Here is a 17,354-nt window from a genome sequence, read left to right on the forward strand (position 1 = left end):
TTCCTTTTTTTTTGGCCTTCTATGGGGACATAAATCCAGTTCACTGCACATCTCGAACAAGCATTTTGAACTAATTGCAGAGATTCTGAGGAACCAGTCACAGTGTTGTTGAAGTACAAATAAAACTATTCATAATCCAAGCAAAGTTAAAAAAATAATATTTCATGTTCCTATATATATAAATTAAATAGGTTTCATTTTTATAAATAAAAGGCTTTATGATTTTTCCAACAACAACTTGCGAGTATGAGTCTGTTCCTGAAGTTGAATATATAAATAGAATTACAAGTTAAATAGGAAGAAGTCCAAAATATGACAACTAAAGCATGTGATTGACGACTAGAACAACATATAAAGATCAGCGCTAAATAGCACTCTGGTCTCTCTATCAGCTCACTTCCTCTTCTTTGGCTTCACTGACAATGAAAAAAATAATTTCCTTTACTTTTCTCCTTTAATATTTTAATCCAATATTTTTTCATTGTGGCCTTCCAGTGTCTTCCATCATTAATGGATTGTTGTACTGTAACTCTTCAAGAGTCAGCTGCACATCTCGAACAGCATCAGCATCCATATGGTTGATGAGCTCCTTTCTATAGCGCACCATAAAAGGAATCGTGTTCTCCTCCTGGAAGAGCTGTGCAATGTTCACACACACCCACTGCTCCACACCCGTCTTCTCCGCAAGAACCTACATGGGATATTAAACGGTGTCCCGTTTAATTTTATTTTTGAGCAATAGATAATGACTATCATACATTTTGACCATGATTTACAGAAGACACCCATTAAATGTTAATAGCAAATAATAATACATTTAACAATGCCACAGTCCTTCAGTGTAACACTGATCAGAAAAACAAGCCGCCAACAATTTCAAAAACTATGTCCGTCACTAAATCAATCATCTCACTATATTAGAATGTAATAACCCACCTGAATGGGATCCCAATTCATCTGTAAGTCCTTCATACAGGAATTGCCCGATTTAAGTTTTATCGGTCTTCCCTGGGAAGCATTTGTCGTCCTCTTTTTCTTCTGGGCAGGTTCATCAAAGGTGAGGCTGTCATCTGGGTCCTCTTTTTTCACCTTGGGGAAATGTTGACTGGATGATGGACATTCATCAGGCATATCTCCTGGGATAGCTGCATTACGACTGCTCAAGTTAATGGACAACCTCTAAAATAAAGCAAAAGTTTGAAATTAAACAAATGATTTGAGTTCATGATGTTTGTGTAGGTTAAATATAATATATTAGAACCGCTGATGTCAGTCAGGGTGGATCGCATATTTAAGAAGTCATTTAGAAAAAAACCTTTTTATGCAAAGCAAATTACAGTATGCTTATTACTGCTGCTTATTTCAATTGCATGTCAAATACTATATAGATGCAAAATTGCAGAATTCATATACCGCAGTGAAAATCTAAGCACAAGTATTAACGACTTGCCTCTTCTTTGACCGTCACATGCTGCTGTGACTCAGGCTTCGGTAGAACCGCATCCTCAGTTTGTTGCTCTGCTTCAGTCTTCTCCTTCTTCGCTTTAGAAACTCGTTCAGCTCTCGGCTTCCTCTCTGCTTTGTCTTTTCCTTCGAAGATCTTCACTTTAGAAACTCGTTCAGCTCTCGGCTTCCTCTCTGCTTTAAGTTTGGGTTCTTTGGGTTTTGGCTCTTTAGGTTTGGCCACCCTCTTAGTCACTTTTTTCCCTTCAGCCATTTCATCTATCCTCCTCTGACATCTTCCTTTAGTTTTGCCTTCATTTATATTTGGCAACCATTCCTCTAACTCCTCACTGTCATCTCTTTGATCGCCTGTCCTGTAACAAGAAACCAGTTTTATTTCATCCAGCATTCAGGGAGAATAAGAAATAGAAGAATACTGTATTTCTACATCATTAAAAAGGGACTATTTTTTACACAATAAACAGTTTATGAGTGTTTAGAACTGTTCTGTGGTTAAAGAGCAATAGTTTGACACACATGAGTATGTTTTCAACACTGTAAGTCTATTGGCCGAAACAGCCCCAAACCGATGTTGTATCTTAACCTTGGAAGCTAATCTGAAAAATACAAATAAAAAAAAATGTGTTGGCCTGTGCAAACAAAGCAAAGTAACTCACATGTCATCTGATTCATCTTCTGTCGCTGGTTCTGTATATACCTTTGCTGTTCTTGTCCTTCGAAGCATCTTTGTGTGGAAAAACAACGAATGAAAACAAACTAACTGACAATAACAAATAAAGGAGCCTGGGACTATAAAACCTCTCGACTTGAATATCTTTTAAACGCAATCATTTTATCTTATCAAATATATATCTACACATATAAAAACATAAGCTTGTCACAACGACTTTCAGACCAACTGAAATGAAAACCTGTCCGTTGGCTGTCACTTCAAATATATGCAAATTACTGACGGCAAAGCAAAAGCACGTTTAACGCTGTTGTGATAAATGATGTCAGCAATCGAAACGGTCTCTGTAGAATCAGAAAGTCATTTTGAATTTAGCGCGCGAGCACGTCCGTGTAGTTTGTCTGGGTTGCTGGTTCTCCAAATGACCAGCGATTAAACTAGAGATGTTTACCTACAGAAGCTGCTTACAAAACTGTTCAAACTTACTGTGTTTCTCTGACAGGCATCAAACCATAACCCATTCCACGACTGAATGGGGGTTTGCTTCGTCAGCGACGTCAGCAGCAGGAAGTGATGTAGTTAGGGTTCTCAAACTCTTAAAATATATAATAAAAGTTCATCTTGATGTTTTTTTTCTCTCTCTCTCTCAAATGTTTTGAGCTGTCCATGCCCAGTCCGTGTTCTTTGCTCTTTGTCCACTTCCGTGAGTTGCACTGTGTGTTTGTTTTTAATTATTGCCAAAGCTGTGTAGAGTTAATAGTCAGAGAGTTTTCCGTGTTCTTTAAAATGAAGCGAAAAATAATTAAATCTGACAGAAAAGATCAGCCTGCAGGAAGAGTGCAACAATCCGGTCAGAAACCTAAGGATTTAAACGTGCATGCAAGGCAAGTGACATTTGTTGTACTGACTTTTTTTTGCATAAAATAAAGAGTAACAGTATCAGGACATGTCAATGTCAGGGCTCAAATGTAGTTGTTTGGGGGGGAAAGAGAACTTTTAAAATGTGACATTATGAAGATTTAAATTTGCAGTTTAAAAAAAAATGACTTGGGCAATAAAAACTGTTTTTACTAGGATTTTCATCTTCCAGCACCAACAAAGTACAGTTGTAATCAAAGGCAAAAGCATTAACTATAACACATACAGAAGATTGCAATAGCCAAATCATGGTTGTAGACCACTTGGTCAAAAATCTGACGTTTTTACATCCAGTTTCTGTGTACGTGTCCTTCTTTCTTAAGATCTCAGTGGCAATGGACTTGGAAAAACATGTTACTACTCTCTCTCTGCATCCTCTCTGCATCAATACCATTTCTTCTGCATCTCTTCTCTGGTATGCAACTTTTTTTGTTCCAGATATTCATGTGTTGTCATCTATCTATAGTTTATGAATTTTTCCTAAACTCATTTGTGTATTTCTCCAGACTCTATTGACCTCAGCCGACCTTCAGATATAGGGCTCAATCACACTATAAACATGTACCTCACACCTGAGCAGGGGGTGAGGGTGGGCGTGTGGTTAGTTTTAAGACACCTACAGTACACGTCACACATATACACACCAAAATATAAAACAAGATAATTACAAATAATTAAGATTTCAATGTATTCTTTTATTAATGTTTTCAAGCACACTGTACCCGAACGTAGATGGAAGGAGGCGCAGGGGAAGGATCTAGACTGGTATGAGAAAGCTCTGGGGGACGGATCACCCATTTTCATCTACCTCCATGGCAATGGGGGTAACAGGCAGGAAACCTTTTAATCACCTTAAAACTTTAAAGAACAATTTTTATCTTATTCTTTGTTCACTAAAGATATAGACCTTCGTCAGGATAGCACCATATTTAATATTTGGCAGGAATGAATATGAGGCTGTATGGAAGAAAAGTAGACAATAACTTCATAAAAGAGTTTTAAAAGTTCTGAGTTGTGGAAATGATGTGATGTAGGACCTTTACACAGAGTGTGCCATTGTAAAGACCGTAAGACTGTCTATCCTTTACAGCCTCATTTTCATCATTTAAATTTATTATTGGGTCTAACATGACTAAGGTCTATAGACACAACACAATATCTGCATAATCTCTTTGCACATAGTTCAGTGAACTGACTTGTGCATTGAACTTCACACCGTTTTGCACTTTACTTTAATAAAAACTGGGATGGGCAAATGCAGCATATCAATAAATGTCCACATTCAGTTCTTTTGCAACCTCACCTGACATATTGTGAAAATCTGACCGCAATTCTTGTTTTCGCAAGCGACAGCGGTGTACCAGTTCTAGCGCCATGGCAATAGTTCGAGCAAAGCATGCTAACTGTTCTATCTTTAGCTGCACAGACGAGCACAGAACACTATTTACAGTCCCAGCCTCAGAGGAGACAAGAGAGCAGTGGATCTATTTATTTACTGTATATTACGCTGCTGCCACACAGACCTAATATACAGACATAACAGACTGTTTTTTGTAACTCTTGTGTTTTTAACATAAACTTTTGTGTATTTGACAGTTTAAGCATAATAAGACATGAAAAAGAACTTACTCACGGCTGCTTTCTGTGCGCATACTTTGGATGTGTGCACTCAGGAAACACTATATCAGAAGTTTAAACTAATGTGGCTTTAAAACAAATGATTTCAGCACGATAGACATGATAGTCAAAACCAAACAGATGTTTTTTTTATCCAAGTATCTGACATATGAGCTGTAAAGGAGCAGCCCTATTCTGTAAAAGGGGGCGGGGAGCAGCAGCTCATTTGCATTTAAAGATATATGCACGAAAACAGCGTGTTTCTGCTTCTTCTCAAAATAGGCATTTTCAAAATGATATAATAAATGATCTGTAGGGTATTTTGAGCGGAAAATTCAGAGACACATTCTGGGGACACCTGAGACTTATATTACGTATTGTAGAAAGGGGCAGAAATAGGTCACCTTTAAACAAAAAAAACACAGTATAATGAAATCAAATATAAAAAGAAATAAATTAACAAACAAACAATATACAATACAATGGCGTGTTATAATCAGTTTGTTAACCTTAAATAAGATTACCATATATTGACTTGCCAAATAAAACTAATAAATAAATAAATAATACATTTTGCATTACATTGAAAATACATGCCTTGTTTTTATTTATTTATTTTTCTCTTGTTGTTCACGTGACTATTAATTTTTGTACCTTCGATAAACAGATCTGCACCCCATCGAATTGGAATTGCAAATGTGAGCAAACTCATTTATTTCATTATGAAGAAAGACTAAGAAATTGAATAGTGGTAAAGACTGAGGTGTCTTGGTCATACAGGTCTTGAGTGCTGTTGGATATCACGCTTTGGTGATGGACTACAGAGGTGGGTTAAAATCTTGTGACTTCACTGTAGCCAATAATCACTGGAGCTCATTTCACACTTGAACTTTGGTATATGATTTATCTATTGCCTACTCAAATATATTTAAACCTGTCAGGTTTTGGGGACTCCACTGGTGAGCCTACAGAGGCTGGTCTGACTACTGATGCTGTGTACTTGTACAACTGGGTTAAGGCACGTAGTGGAAACAGCCTGGTGTGTGTGTGGGGTCATTCGCTTGGTACTGGGTGTGTAAAATCACCTTTTTTATTGACTTTTGCCATGTTTACTACAAATGTTTTCGAAACAAAAAAAATGCTATCAATTTAATTTTTAATAATATATATTATCATATGTACACTCACCTAAAGGATTATTAGGAACCCCTGTTCAATTTCTCATTAATGCAATTATCTAATCAACCAATCACATGGCAGTTGCTTCAATGCATTTAGGGGTGTGGTCCTGGTCAAGACAATCTCCTGAACTCCAAACTGAATGTCAGAATGGGAAAGAAAGGTGATTAAAGCAATTTTTAGCATGGCATGGTTGTTGGTGCCAGACGGGCCGGTCTGAGTATTTGACATTCTGCTCAGTTACTGGGATTTTCACGCACAACCATTTCTAGGGTTTACAAAGAATGGTGTGAAAAGGGAAAAACATCCAGTATGCGGCAGTCCTGTGGGCGAAAATGCCTTGTTGATGCTAGAGGTCAGAGGAGAATGGGCCGACTGATTCAAGCTGATAGAAGAGTAACTTTGACTGAAATAACCACTCGGTTACAACCGAGGTATGCAGCAAAGCATTTGTGAAGCCACAACACGCACAACCTTGAGGCGGATGGGCTACAACAGCAGAAGACCCCACTGAGTACCACTCATCTCCACTACAAATAGGAAAAAGAGGCTACAATTTGCACGAGCTCACCAAAATTGGACAGTTGAAGACTGCAAAAATGTTGTCTGGTCTGATGAGTCTCGATTTCTGTTGAGACATTCAGATGGTAGAGTCAGAATTTGGCGTAAACAGAATGAGAACATGGATCCATCATGCCTTGTTACCACTGTGCAGGCTGGTGGTGGTGGTGTAATGGTGTGGGGGATGTTTTTCTTGGCACACTTTAGGCCCCTTAGTGCCAATTGGGCATCGTTTAAATGCCACGGCCTACCTGAGCATTGTTTCTGACCATGTCCATCCCTTTTTATGACCACCATGTACCCATCCTCTGATGGCTACTTCCAGCAGGATAATGCACCAAGTCACAAAGCTTGAATCATTTCAAATTGGTTTCTTGAACATGACAATGAGTTCACTGTACTAAAATGGCCCCCACAGTCACCAGATCTCAACCCAATAAAGCATCTTTGTGATGTGGTGGAACGGGAGCTTCGTACCCTGGATGTGCATCCCACAAATCTCCATCAACTGCAAGATGCTATCCTATCAATATGGGCCAACATTTCTAAAGAATGCTTTCAGCACCTTGTTGAATCAATGCCACGTAGAATTAAGGCAGTTCTGAAGGCGAAAGCGAAAGGGGGTCAAACACAGTATTAGTATGGTGTTCCTAATAATCCTTTAGGTGAGTGTATATATGTATTTTCTACAGTTTTATGTTTCTTTTTCAATAGTGTTACGACTAACACTGCAGTGAAATTACTGGAGCAAGGTAAAAATTTGACTGTTTCAAAAACAAGCATGCTCTTGTTTGTCTCAGTGGCTCTTCATTGTATTTCTCTCACTCTTTACATTTGACTTTAGGAGTTGTCATTGTATAGCATAGTAAGCTTCACATATTTTTGTTTTAAATACATTTCTTGACTGATGGAAGAATTCTATGCTATGTTTTCTTTATTCTGTATTTTCCTTTTTCTTTTTTTTTAAACTGCACATTTTTTGACAGGAAAACAGTTTGATGGAATTATACTTGAGGGTGCATTCCTAACTGGACGTGGGGCAAGAGATCGACCTATTGAACACCCTTTTAAATGGGTAAGTAACGTTTAAGATCTTTGAAATTTTAACAATATGGGTCATTAATCATAGTTTAGTACATGTAAGTCTTATTCGTACCTCTTTTTTCATTTTCTCCAGTTTTATTGGAAGTTCCCGTACATTCAGTTCTTCCTTTTCAATCCACTTAAAAACAACATTTTAGTCTTTCCAACCGATGAGAAGTATGTAATATTGTTTCACTAAATTATGCCATTGTTACAGTATGTTTAATATGAAAATTCTATACAAACTTTTCTTTCCCCACTAATTCTATTCTAACCTTTTTTTTTTTTGGTTGATAGTTTGCAGAAACTTAGAACTCCCCTCATGATTCTCCATGCTCAAGATGACCATTTAGTGCCCTTTGCCTCAGCTCAAGAGGTTTGTGTGTATTAAACGTAATTTATCTCATAAAAAATAGTTTGGAAATAAATTTTTACTTTGAATTACAATTTATTGCCTCAGATCTACAGAATTGCAAAAAAGGCCCAAAACTCAGATGAGCGTGTTAAGCTAGTACGATTTGATGGATCGCTTGGATACCTTCATAATGGGCTTTATAAAGACCCTGGTTTGCCAAATATCATAAGGTGATGTCACTCTCTGAAAATGTTTTATTCATCTGAATCTTACTTTTTTAAAGATATTTTTTTCTTAAGAGATATAGAAACGGCTTTAGAGAAAAAATAATAATATGTTAAAGTGAAAATAGTTACTTATGAGGAGTAGGCTATGTGTTACTTGTTGCTAATGTTGAATGGCAGCAAAATAAATGCATATTTTAATCATTACAGGGAGTTTGTGCAGTCACTGATGACATGAGAGACACACACACAGGAGGAGGAGGATTTACACCAACTAATAGCCAGCTAAATAGCTGTTTCATATAATTGGTGTTATAACTGTAAATTTACAGTATGCAGGATAAATACATTGTAATTGTAAAGTATTTTTTCAAAATTCCACAAATGAGGGTGAATTTTATTGTCTTGTTAATATTTTTTTGTTATTGTATTGTTAATATAATCACAATGTTAACACTTACACTGTATCTCTGACAGACATCAAACTATCATCCATTTTATGACGGAATAGTGGTTTGTTTCCTCAGAGACATCAGCAGCATGACGTGATTAAAATATAAACTCTTAAAATATATTATAAAGGTTCATCTTCATGTTAATTTTTTTTTTTTTTCCTTCTCTAATTTCTCATCAATATGCAGAAAAAGCAGCTGGTAAACAATCTCTATATTTCTAAATAAACATTTTAATTAAATACATAATTCAACTTTAATGTGAATATTAATTCAATATACAGGTATTGGTGAATATATTAAAGGTACACTGTAAAAAATTATTGTGATTTTAACAGTAAAAGACTGTAAAAATGCTACAGTAAAAACCTGTTAACTGGTTATCAGTAAGTTTCCATACTATATACAGTGAATAACTAATTACATTTAATGTCATTTTGCAGTAAAATCCTGTTAAAATTAAATTTGTTTTTTTTTTTTTGGAAGCGAAAAAGAAAGTCATTGTATAATTTACAATAAAAACCCGTAAATTGACACTCCCAGAATTCCCTGCATGATCCTTCATATTTTATTTTTTTTTTTTTATTTATATATATATATATATATATATATATATATTTATATATATATATATATATATATATATATATATATATAGCCCTTAGCTTGTGGAAGAGCAGTTTGTGATGAGCTTTGATTCATCATGTGATATCACCACCTGTTTTTTGGTGGTTTATAAGTATTACAGTGGTTCAAACAGATATTAGTACTTCAGTATGCTTTATTATTAAACATACAGTTAATGAAAGATTTTTTATTATTGTGAATTAAGTTAAGTCTGTAAAACCTAAAATGTTGCTATCATATTTTTAACAGTGAAGTTCTGGCAGAGCCAGATTTTTTTGTGATTTGACTCTTTTCGAAAAGCATTTTTATTCTAAAAAATTCAAGACCACCTGTAATTTTGTGTGGTGTATAAGAATCCAACACAGAGGTGGTCTCCAAAAAAGATATTTCTACTTTTCTGAGTAGCTGGTTTGTATGAACAGGTTCTTGATAATAAATAATGACAATAATCTTGTTTTTTATTATTTTGAATGTAAGTGGTAAGTCTGTAACAACCATAAATCTAACCTATCTGCAGAACATATATTCTTTAAAACACACAACTTCGTGAAGTTTTCAGCCCTGGCAATCAATTGTATTTTTTTCAGCTAACCAATAGCTAATTTTATTCAGGGCAGCATAAGTCCCAGTCCATGTAGCAAAGTCTTTGCTTCTTGCACATAGCCCAGTCCACCTGCAACCACAGCTGCCGGTATTTTATGTGCACATAAGCCCAGTCCATGCTCTTTGCTCTTTACACCTGTTCACTTCCATGAGTTGAGTGTTTTGTGATTTTTTGAATGAGTTAAAGAATCAATAAATCTGAAAGGAAATTTCAGTATGCAGAAAGATTGCAACAATCCGGTCAGAAACCTAAGGATTTAAACGTGCATGCAAGGCAAGTGAAATATTGTACTGACTTCTTTGAAAGTAATTCCGTGTAGTCCGTTTTTTTTTTTTTTTTTTTTTTTTTTTTTTTGCTAGACAGCTGCATATCTGCATAAAATGAACAGCAACAATGTCAGGCAATGTCTAACTGTGATGTTTTATTAAGCCCTGAATTGGGCTCAAATGTAACTGGTTGAAAAAGAGAAGAACCTTTAGAATTTGACACTATGAAGATTGCTTTAAATTTGCATTGTATCAAAAAACTTGATATATGCTAGGGCTGTACGATTTGAGCGTGCACGATTTCTAAATCGCTTTTCCGCGTTTTCAGCGTCCTGAAGTTTGTTATGTATTCTATTCAGTATGATGAGAGTGTAAATGGAGCGCGAGAACAGAACAGACTGGGCATATGGTTTTGTGACATATACCACACACACATACTGTATACGCACTGCAGACGGAGTAAGTGTGAAGCTGTATAATATATAACAAATATATTTCAACACTTGAGGCACCGCTGCAATGAGCTCTATGACCAATGCATGGCAAAAAAGAAAAGAAAAAATCCCTGGATTTTTATTTATTTATTTATTTATTTATTTGCCATATGTCTAGACATTTTTCACATGATTATTTTGACTTATGTCTGTTCTAGAGACATGTTACAACTTTTCTGATGAAGCTCTAATTGGTTTTCTTTTATAAATATGTTTTAAATTCATGCTGAATGCATTTATGACTGTAAAGCATGTCTGTGTGTGTCAAAATCGTGATTAAAATCAAAATCACAAAATTGATCAAACAAATCGCGATAGGTTTTTTTATTTTTATTTTTTATTTTGTTTTTATTATTTTTTTGTCCATATCGCACAGCCCTAATATATGCAATACAAGCGATTATTAGGAGCTAAAACTATGAAGTTTCATTTATGCAATTCATGAAGAGTTCATGCCATTACATAACATTTTCATCTTCCAGCAGCAACAAAGTTGTAAGCAAAGGCAAAAGCATGAACTATAACACATAGACTGCAATATCTTGAATATATAGCCACATCTTGATTGCAGACCACTTGGTCAAAAATCTGACGCTTTTACAACCAGTTTCTTTGTACGTGTCCCTTTTTTTTAAGATCTCAGTGGCAATGGACTTGGACTAAAATGTTACTCTCTCTCTGCATCCTCTCTGCATCAATACCATTTCTTCTGTATCTCTTCTCTGGTATGCAACTTTTTTTGTTCCAGATATTTATGTGTTGTCATCTATCTATAGTTTATGAATTTTTCCTAAACTCATCTGTGTATTTCACCAGACTCTATTGACCTCAGCCGACCTTCAGATATAGGGCTCAATCACACTATAAACATGTACCTCACACCTGAGCAGGGGGTGAGGGTGGGCGTGTGGTTAGTTTTTAAGACACCTACAGTACAACGTCACACATATACACACCAAAATATAAAACAAGATAATTACAAATAATTAAGATTTCAATGTATTCTTTTATTAATGTTTCAAGGCACACTGTACCCGAACATAGATGGAAGGAGGCGCAGGGGAAGGATCTAGACTGGTACGAGAAAGCTCTGGGGGACGGATCACCCATTTTCATCTACCTCCATGGCAATGGGGGTAACAGGCAGGAAACCTTTTAATTACCTTAAGAGATTTTTTATTCTTAGTTTAGTAATTTTATTTATTTTTGCCTTTGATCTGCTAACCTATAGAAAATACAATATCAGTGATCTGACTTGTGCATTGAACTTCACACTGCTTTGCACTTTACCTTAGTAAAAACTGGGATGGGAACTGCAGTTAATAAAACTTTCAGTTCCTCTGTGATTTTTCTTGTTTGAATGTAGTATACTATTTAAAATGTGTTCTCCAATAAATAAAGGTATACACATTTTGCATTACACTGAAGATACATACTTTGTTTATGTCTTGATGTTCACATGCCTATTAATTTTTGTACCTTCAATAAACAGATCTGCACCCCATCGAATTGGAATTGCAAATGTGAGCAAACTCATTTATTTCATTATGAAGAAAGACTAAGAAATTGAATAGTGGTATGACTGAAGTGTCTCGGTCATACAGGTCTTGAGTGCTGTTGGATATCACGCTTTGGTGATGGACTACAGAGGTGGGTTAAAATCTTGTGACTTCACTGTAGCCAATAATCACTGGAGCTCATTTCACACTTGAACTTTGGTATATGATTTCTCTATTGCTTACTCAAATATATTTAAACCTGTCAGGTTTTGGGGACTCCACTGGTGAGCCTACAGAGGCCGGTCTGACTACTGATGTCTTATACTTGTACCACTGGGTTAAGGCACGTAGTGGAAACAGCCCTGTGTGTGTGTGGGGTCACTCTCTTGGTAGTGGGTGTGTAGAATCTGCTTTTTATTACCTTAGCATTTGATTTTTGCTATGTTTACTTCAAATGTATTAGAAACCCTGTCAATTTAATTGTAAATGAAAAATAATAATAACTTCAGTATGCATTATATAACTGCAGTATGTTTCTTTTTCAATAGTGTTGCATCTACCACTGCCGTTAAATTACTAGAACAAGGTAGGAATCTGACTGATTTAAAAACAAGCCTGCTTTTGTTTATCTAAGTGGTTCTTGTCTCACTCTTTACTGTTAATTTTAGGAGCTGTCATTGTATTGTGAGCTTTAATATTTCTTTCAATATATTTTTTGACTGTAATAGGACAATGCAGTGTTTTTCTTTATTCTGTATTTTGTCTTTATCAAAAAACTGCACATTTCTTGGACAGGAAAACAGTTTAATGGAATAATTCTTGAGGGTGCATTCCTAAATGCGAGGATGGAAACTAATAAACTTACCGAACACCCTTTTACCTGGGTAAGTAACGTTCAGGATATGTGAAATCATGTCAAAACAACTGGTCCTAACAAATGAGTTTTAGGTATTTTTGTTTTAGATTTTTATTAGGTTTAGATCATTTTTTAAACTTCCTTTCAAACATCAAAAAAATTGGGCATTCTGAGTGAAATTTACTTTTTAATTCTGTAAAATTTGAGGTTAATAATATTTTACACGGACAAACCACACAAGATTAATAATATTTGTCATTAATCATAGTTTGGTACATGTAAGTCTTATTTGTATCTATCTTCTTTCATTTTCTCCAGTTTTATTGGAAGTTCCCATACATTCAGTACTTCTTGTTCAATCCACTGAAAAACAAAGATTTGAACCTTCCAACTGATGAGAAGTATGTGATGTGTTTTTATATATTCAGACGGTTAATATAAAATATGAAGTAATTAATATATTCAACAATATGAGTAGAAACAATTGTAATATTAGGCTAGTGTTATGGTAAATATGTAAATATATTGTAAACTTTTCATCTGTTGCAATATTTTTGATAGTTTGCAAAAACTTCGAACTCCCCTCATGATTCTCCATGCTGAAGATGACCATTTAGTGCCCTTTGCCTCAGCTCAGGAGGTTGTATTAAACGTAATTTACCTTATGAAAAATTATTTAGAAATACTTTTTTTTTTTACTTTACATGTTTTTTTGTTTTTTTTTTGATATGTTCTGAATTGTTGAAAAAGGGGCAAAAATAATATGATGGTGTTGTTATGGTAGTACTTTTTTGTGTATCTTTTGTATATTTTTATTGTGGTTTATAAAGACCCTGGTTTGCCAAATATCATAAGGTGATGTCATGTTCAGAAAAAGTTTTATTCATCTCAATATTACTTATTTAAAGATTTCAGATAATTTTTCGTAAGAGATGAAGGCTTTAGAGGAAAAACTACTTTCCATAAAAAGTAACAGTGAAAAATAATTAGTTACTTTTGAGGAGTAGGCTATGTCTTGTTGCTAATGTTGGACATACATCAATAAATTACAGAAAAATATTAGAAAGTGGCAGCAGAATAAATGCCTGTTTTCTTCATTACAAGGAGTTTATGCAGTCACTGATGACATGAGAGACACACACACAGGAGGAGGATAAACCAACTAATAACTGGCTAAATAGCTGTGCATCTGGTGCTATAACTGTAAATTTAGTTGTTGTATGCACTTCTTGGATATAAAACATTGTAATGTCTGAAGTAAAGTTTACAGAATTTATTGTCTAGTTAATATTTGTAACATTCATTTCTTTCAAGACTGCAGTGAAAACTTTTTCACAATGCGTAATAAAATCAGTTGTATAGTTTCTTGACCCAGTGTCTAGGTTTTTTTTTTTGTGTGGGCAACTTATGATTTTTAATTTAGCATTCTAGAAGGTTGCTTTACAAACACATTTGGCCTGCAACATAGTTCTAAGATATCTAAGCTGTATAATAAGAATACTTAGATTCTACTGAATATGTGTATTTACTCAACAGAATTGTAATTAAGAGAATAAGGGAGAATAATGTTGAAAGCCACTTAATAAACGTGCTAGCCTTGTCCAGGTGGGATATGCCTTTTAATCATGCAGATCTTGGTGTATCTGTTAAAAGCACATCTTGTCACAACCATCTGCTGGAGTGGCCATAACAGTCACCAGAGGGCACTCCTTCTGGGTTATAGTTTGTGTATATATATTGGTTGTTTTGTTTTCTGTTATCTGCTCATGTTCACGATTATCTTGTGTTTTGCGTTGTTTTTTTCCTAAATTTTTGGATTATTATTTGGAATAATAAACTGCGCTAGGATCTTCTTTTCCAGAGTCATCCCATGACAGAAGACTGAAGCCATTATTGATTCAGCAGTATGAGGGACAAAATTCTGCTCCCTGAAGGACAGGTCTGTCTTCAAGGTCTGGAGTAGTCTCATGTAGCCAAACCTTCAGACTGAAGGTCTGGAATTCATGGCAGCTTTCATTGGCCAAGACCCGCCCATGAGGCCATTTGACCCATGTTTTAAACAACCAATCACAGTTCGTTTCATTCATTGTCACGTTTTGAGGCGTGGAAATGTCGCCACAATAACAGACCGGTGTGTAAAACTCTCTGACATTTTTTAAAGATTCTACTTTAAATATTTCACATACTTTTGAAAATCCAGCGTTTAGTTGATCCTGATAAGCGCTCGTCGGCACAGTTGTAAACACCATGGCTTTCTTCTTTTGTGAGGGAGTTTGGTGCACGGTATCTTTGTTTCCAGGTGGAACGTTAAAGAAAGCAACACGCACGTCTCACAGAAATCCAGTGAATCCAGTCGGAGTTATATTAAAAATTGTCTTGGATCTTTCAAGCTCTACCATTGCAATGCAACACCCACTGACTGCAATAATAGAGCTTGAAAGATCAAAGACAATTTTTAATATAACTCCGACTGGATTCGTCTGAAAAGATATACACCTAGGATGCCTCGGGGGTGAGTAAAACGCAGCCCTAATTTTTATTTTTGGGTGAACTAACCCTTTAAAGTCATTTTTAATCTTTTGTTTGGATGAACCCCTTCTGCATTGGGAGATGGAACGGGTGAAGTTGTTGGATTTCTGGAACTTCTCCAGGTACTTGCAGCTCTGCAAGGAGGTAAAGGTAAATTACCACCACCAGAGTCCACCTGCAGGGACTGTCCCATCCATACCTCCCTCGTCTAGTCAAGCCAAGGATCATTCAATCATTCCCATGCTCAAGCGGCAGTCGAGAAGGAGGAGGGCAGCTAAGTCTACACCTGTAGTTCCAAAGTCCGCTCCTGTGGTCCCAGGTCTGTTGGTCCTGGAGGTCCTGACTCCGGTGGTCCTGGAGGACCTGACTCCGGTGGTCCCAAAGGTTGCTACAGAGCCGCCTGATTTCGCTGCTGCCGCCATAAAGAAAGCTGTCTTTGCCTTTCACCTCATGGCTATTCTGCAAGCATAGGCCGCTTCAGAGTCCACTCATGAACCCGCTCCAGTCCAGGAGCCTACAGAGTCCACTCCAGAGCCTGCTCCAGTCCCGGAGCCTACAGTGTCCACTCACAAACCCGCTCCAGTCCAGGAGCCTACAGAGTCCACTCCAGAGCCCAGTTCAGTCCGGAGTCTTCAGAGTCTGCGGTCTGTGAGATGATAGTCCCGGAGCCTACAGAGTCCACTCACAAACCCACTCCAGTCCGGGAGCCTACAGAGTGCACTCCAGTGCCCAGTTCAGTCCGGAGTCTTCAGAGTCCACTCCAGAGCCCGCTCCAGTCCCAGAGCCTACAGAGTCCACTCCAGAGCCCAGTTCAGTCCGGAGTCTTCAGAGTCCACTCCAGAGCCCGCTCCAGTCCCGGAGCCTACAGAGTCCACTCACAAACCCACTCCAGTCCGGGAGCCTACAGAGTGCACTCCAGTGCCCAGTTCAGTCCGGAGTCTTCAGAGTCCACTCCAGAGCCCGCTCCAGTCCCAGAGCCTACAGAGTCCGCTCCAGAGTCTGCTCCAGTCTGGGAGCCCTCAGAATCTGTTCCAGTCTATAAGTTCACTCCTGAACTCTTAGTATGCCCTGTTACGGTCAAGGAGACCATTGCTGAGCTGCCTGCTTGCCTGATTTTTTTTTTTTTTTTTTGAGCATCTGGAATCTGCTCCTTAAAGCGGAGGTACTGTCACAGCCATCTGCTGGAGTGCCCATAATAATCACCAGAGGGCACTCCTTCTGGGTTATAGTTTGTTTGTTTACCCAGACTGCATCTCTCATGATTCCCCTTACTCTGCTCACATTGCCTATTAAACTCATTGTCATTGTTTTCAGCTGTGTGTAATTTAGGTTAATTATTAAATAAATTCAGTTCACACAGACTGAAGTAGTTTAAGTCTTTGGTTCTTTTAATTGTGATGATTTTGGCTCACATTTAACAAAAACCAACAAATTAGAATATGGTGACATGCCAATCAGCTAATCGTGGCCTAGTGGTTAGAGAGTTTGACTTCTAACCCTAAGATTGTGTGTGTGTGTGTGTGTGTGTGTGTGTGTGTGTGTGTGTGTGTGTGTGTGTGTGTGTGTGTGTGTGTGTGTGTGTGTGTGTGTGGACTGCTTTTATTGTCCTCATTTGTAAGTTGCTGCTGCATATTTGTAAGTAAGCGTCTGCTAAATGACTAGATGTAAATGTAATTAGGTATTGGCAAAAATGCTACACTAGCTCTCCCAAAACAAAGTGGGCATATTCCATAAAGTAGGTTATGTTTCAGGGTTAGTTTAGGCTACTTCAGAGCTATCAGCACATGCTTGACCTATTGACGAGACTCCGGTGGGCATGACAGGTTGCGCAAAATATTATATTCCTGTGAAACTTTTTTGACTGTTGACGTTAATAACATTTATTAATGTTAATTCATGTTTTAATAATAATAATATGATGAGCTCATTGATGACTTTGTCTCCAGAAAAAGCAGG

General features: G+C 36.8%; 2 protein-coding genes, 1 long non-coding RNA gene and 1 pseudogene across 3 annotated transcripts; 3 read left to right on the forward strand and 1 right to left on the reverse strand.

The window, feature by feature from the left end:
- The window catches only part of LOC109101344, a 53,004-nt pseudogene extending 50,321 nt beyond the window's left edge, over window positions 1-2,683 (reverse strand).
- Window positions 2,684-2,768: 85 nt separating this feature from the next.
- Window positions 2,769-8,645, forward strand: LOC109087639 (lysophosphatidylserine lipase ABHD12-like). Its single transcript, XM_042768815.1, has 13 exons — window positions 2,769-3,018; window positions 3,376-3,467; window positions 3,559-3,653; window positions 3,765-3,883; window positions 5,337-5,367; window positions 5,450-5,495; window positions 5,611-5,740; window positions 7,124-7,161; window positions 7,396-7,484; window positions 7,587-7,669; window positions 7,790-7,868; window positions 7,953-8,077; window positions 8,282-8,645. The coding sequence occupies exons 1-13, from the start codon at window positions 2,801-2,803 to the stop codon at window positions 8,307-8,309; spliced, it is 1,173 nt and encodes a 390-aa protein (XP_042624749.1). The 5' UTR covers window positions 2,769-2,800; the 3' UTR covers window positions 8,310-8,645.
- On the forward strand, window positions 8,612-13,596 carry LOC109087638 (lysophosphatidylserine lipase ABHD12-like). Its single transcript, XM_042768304.1, has 12 exons — window positions 8,612-8,616; window positions 9,941-10,027; window positions 11,151-11,239; window positions 11,331-11,424; window positions 11,538-11,657; window positions 12,007-12,037; window positions 12,119-12,164; window positions 12,280-12,409; window positions 12,562-12,599; window positions 12,809-12,897; window positions 13,188-13,270; window positions 13,431-13,596. The coding sequence occupies exons 1-12, from the start codon at window positions 8,612-8,614 to the stop codon at window positions 13,594-13,596; spliced, it is 978 nt and encodes a 325-aa protein (XP_042624238.1).
- An 89-nt stretch (window positions 13,597-13,685) lies between these two features.
- Window positions 13,686-14,239, forward strand: LOC122147208. Its single transcript, XR_006161490.1, has 2 exons — window positions 13,686-13,724; window positions 13,974-14,239. It is a non-coding gene; the product is annotated as an uncharacterized LOC122147208 (long non-coding RNA).
- Window positions 14,240-17,354: the final 3,115 nt, after the last annotated feature.

Source organism: Cyprinus carpio, chromosome A13, assembly GCF_018340385.1.
Source record: "Cyprinus carpio isolate SPL01 chromosome A13, ASM1834038v1, whole genome shotgun sequence".
In the NCBI taxonomy this organism is placed as follows: Eukaryota; Metazoa; Chordata; class Actinopteri; order Cypriniformes; family Cyprinidae; genus Cyprinus; species Cyprinus carpio.

Excerpts from the sequence above, each read along its gene's own strand:
- LOC109087639 (XM_042768815.1), top strand. The coding sequence starts at position 2,801 with ATGCCCAGTCCGTGTTCTTTGCTCTTTGTCCACTTCCGTGAGTTGCAC. Across the intron at positions 5,368-5,449 it reads ATCGAATTGGAATTGCAAAT|GTCTTGAGTGCTGTTGGATA; the intron begins GTGAGCAAACTC and ends TTGGTCATACAG. Across the intron at positions 5,496-5,610 it reads TTTGGTGATGGACTACAGAG|GTTTTGGGGACTCCACTGGT; the intron begins GTGGGTTAAAAT and ends TAAACCTGTCAG.
- LOC109087638 (XM_042768304.1), top strand. Across the intron at positions 12,165-12,279 it reads TTTGGTGATGGACTACAGAG|GTTTTGGGGACTCCACTGGT; the intron begins GTGGGTTAAAAT and ends TAAACCTGTCAG. Across the intron at positions 13,271-13,430 it reads AACCTTCCAACTGATGAGAA|TTTGCAAAAACTTCGAACTC; the intron begins GTATGTGATGTG and ends TATTTTTGATAG.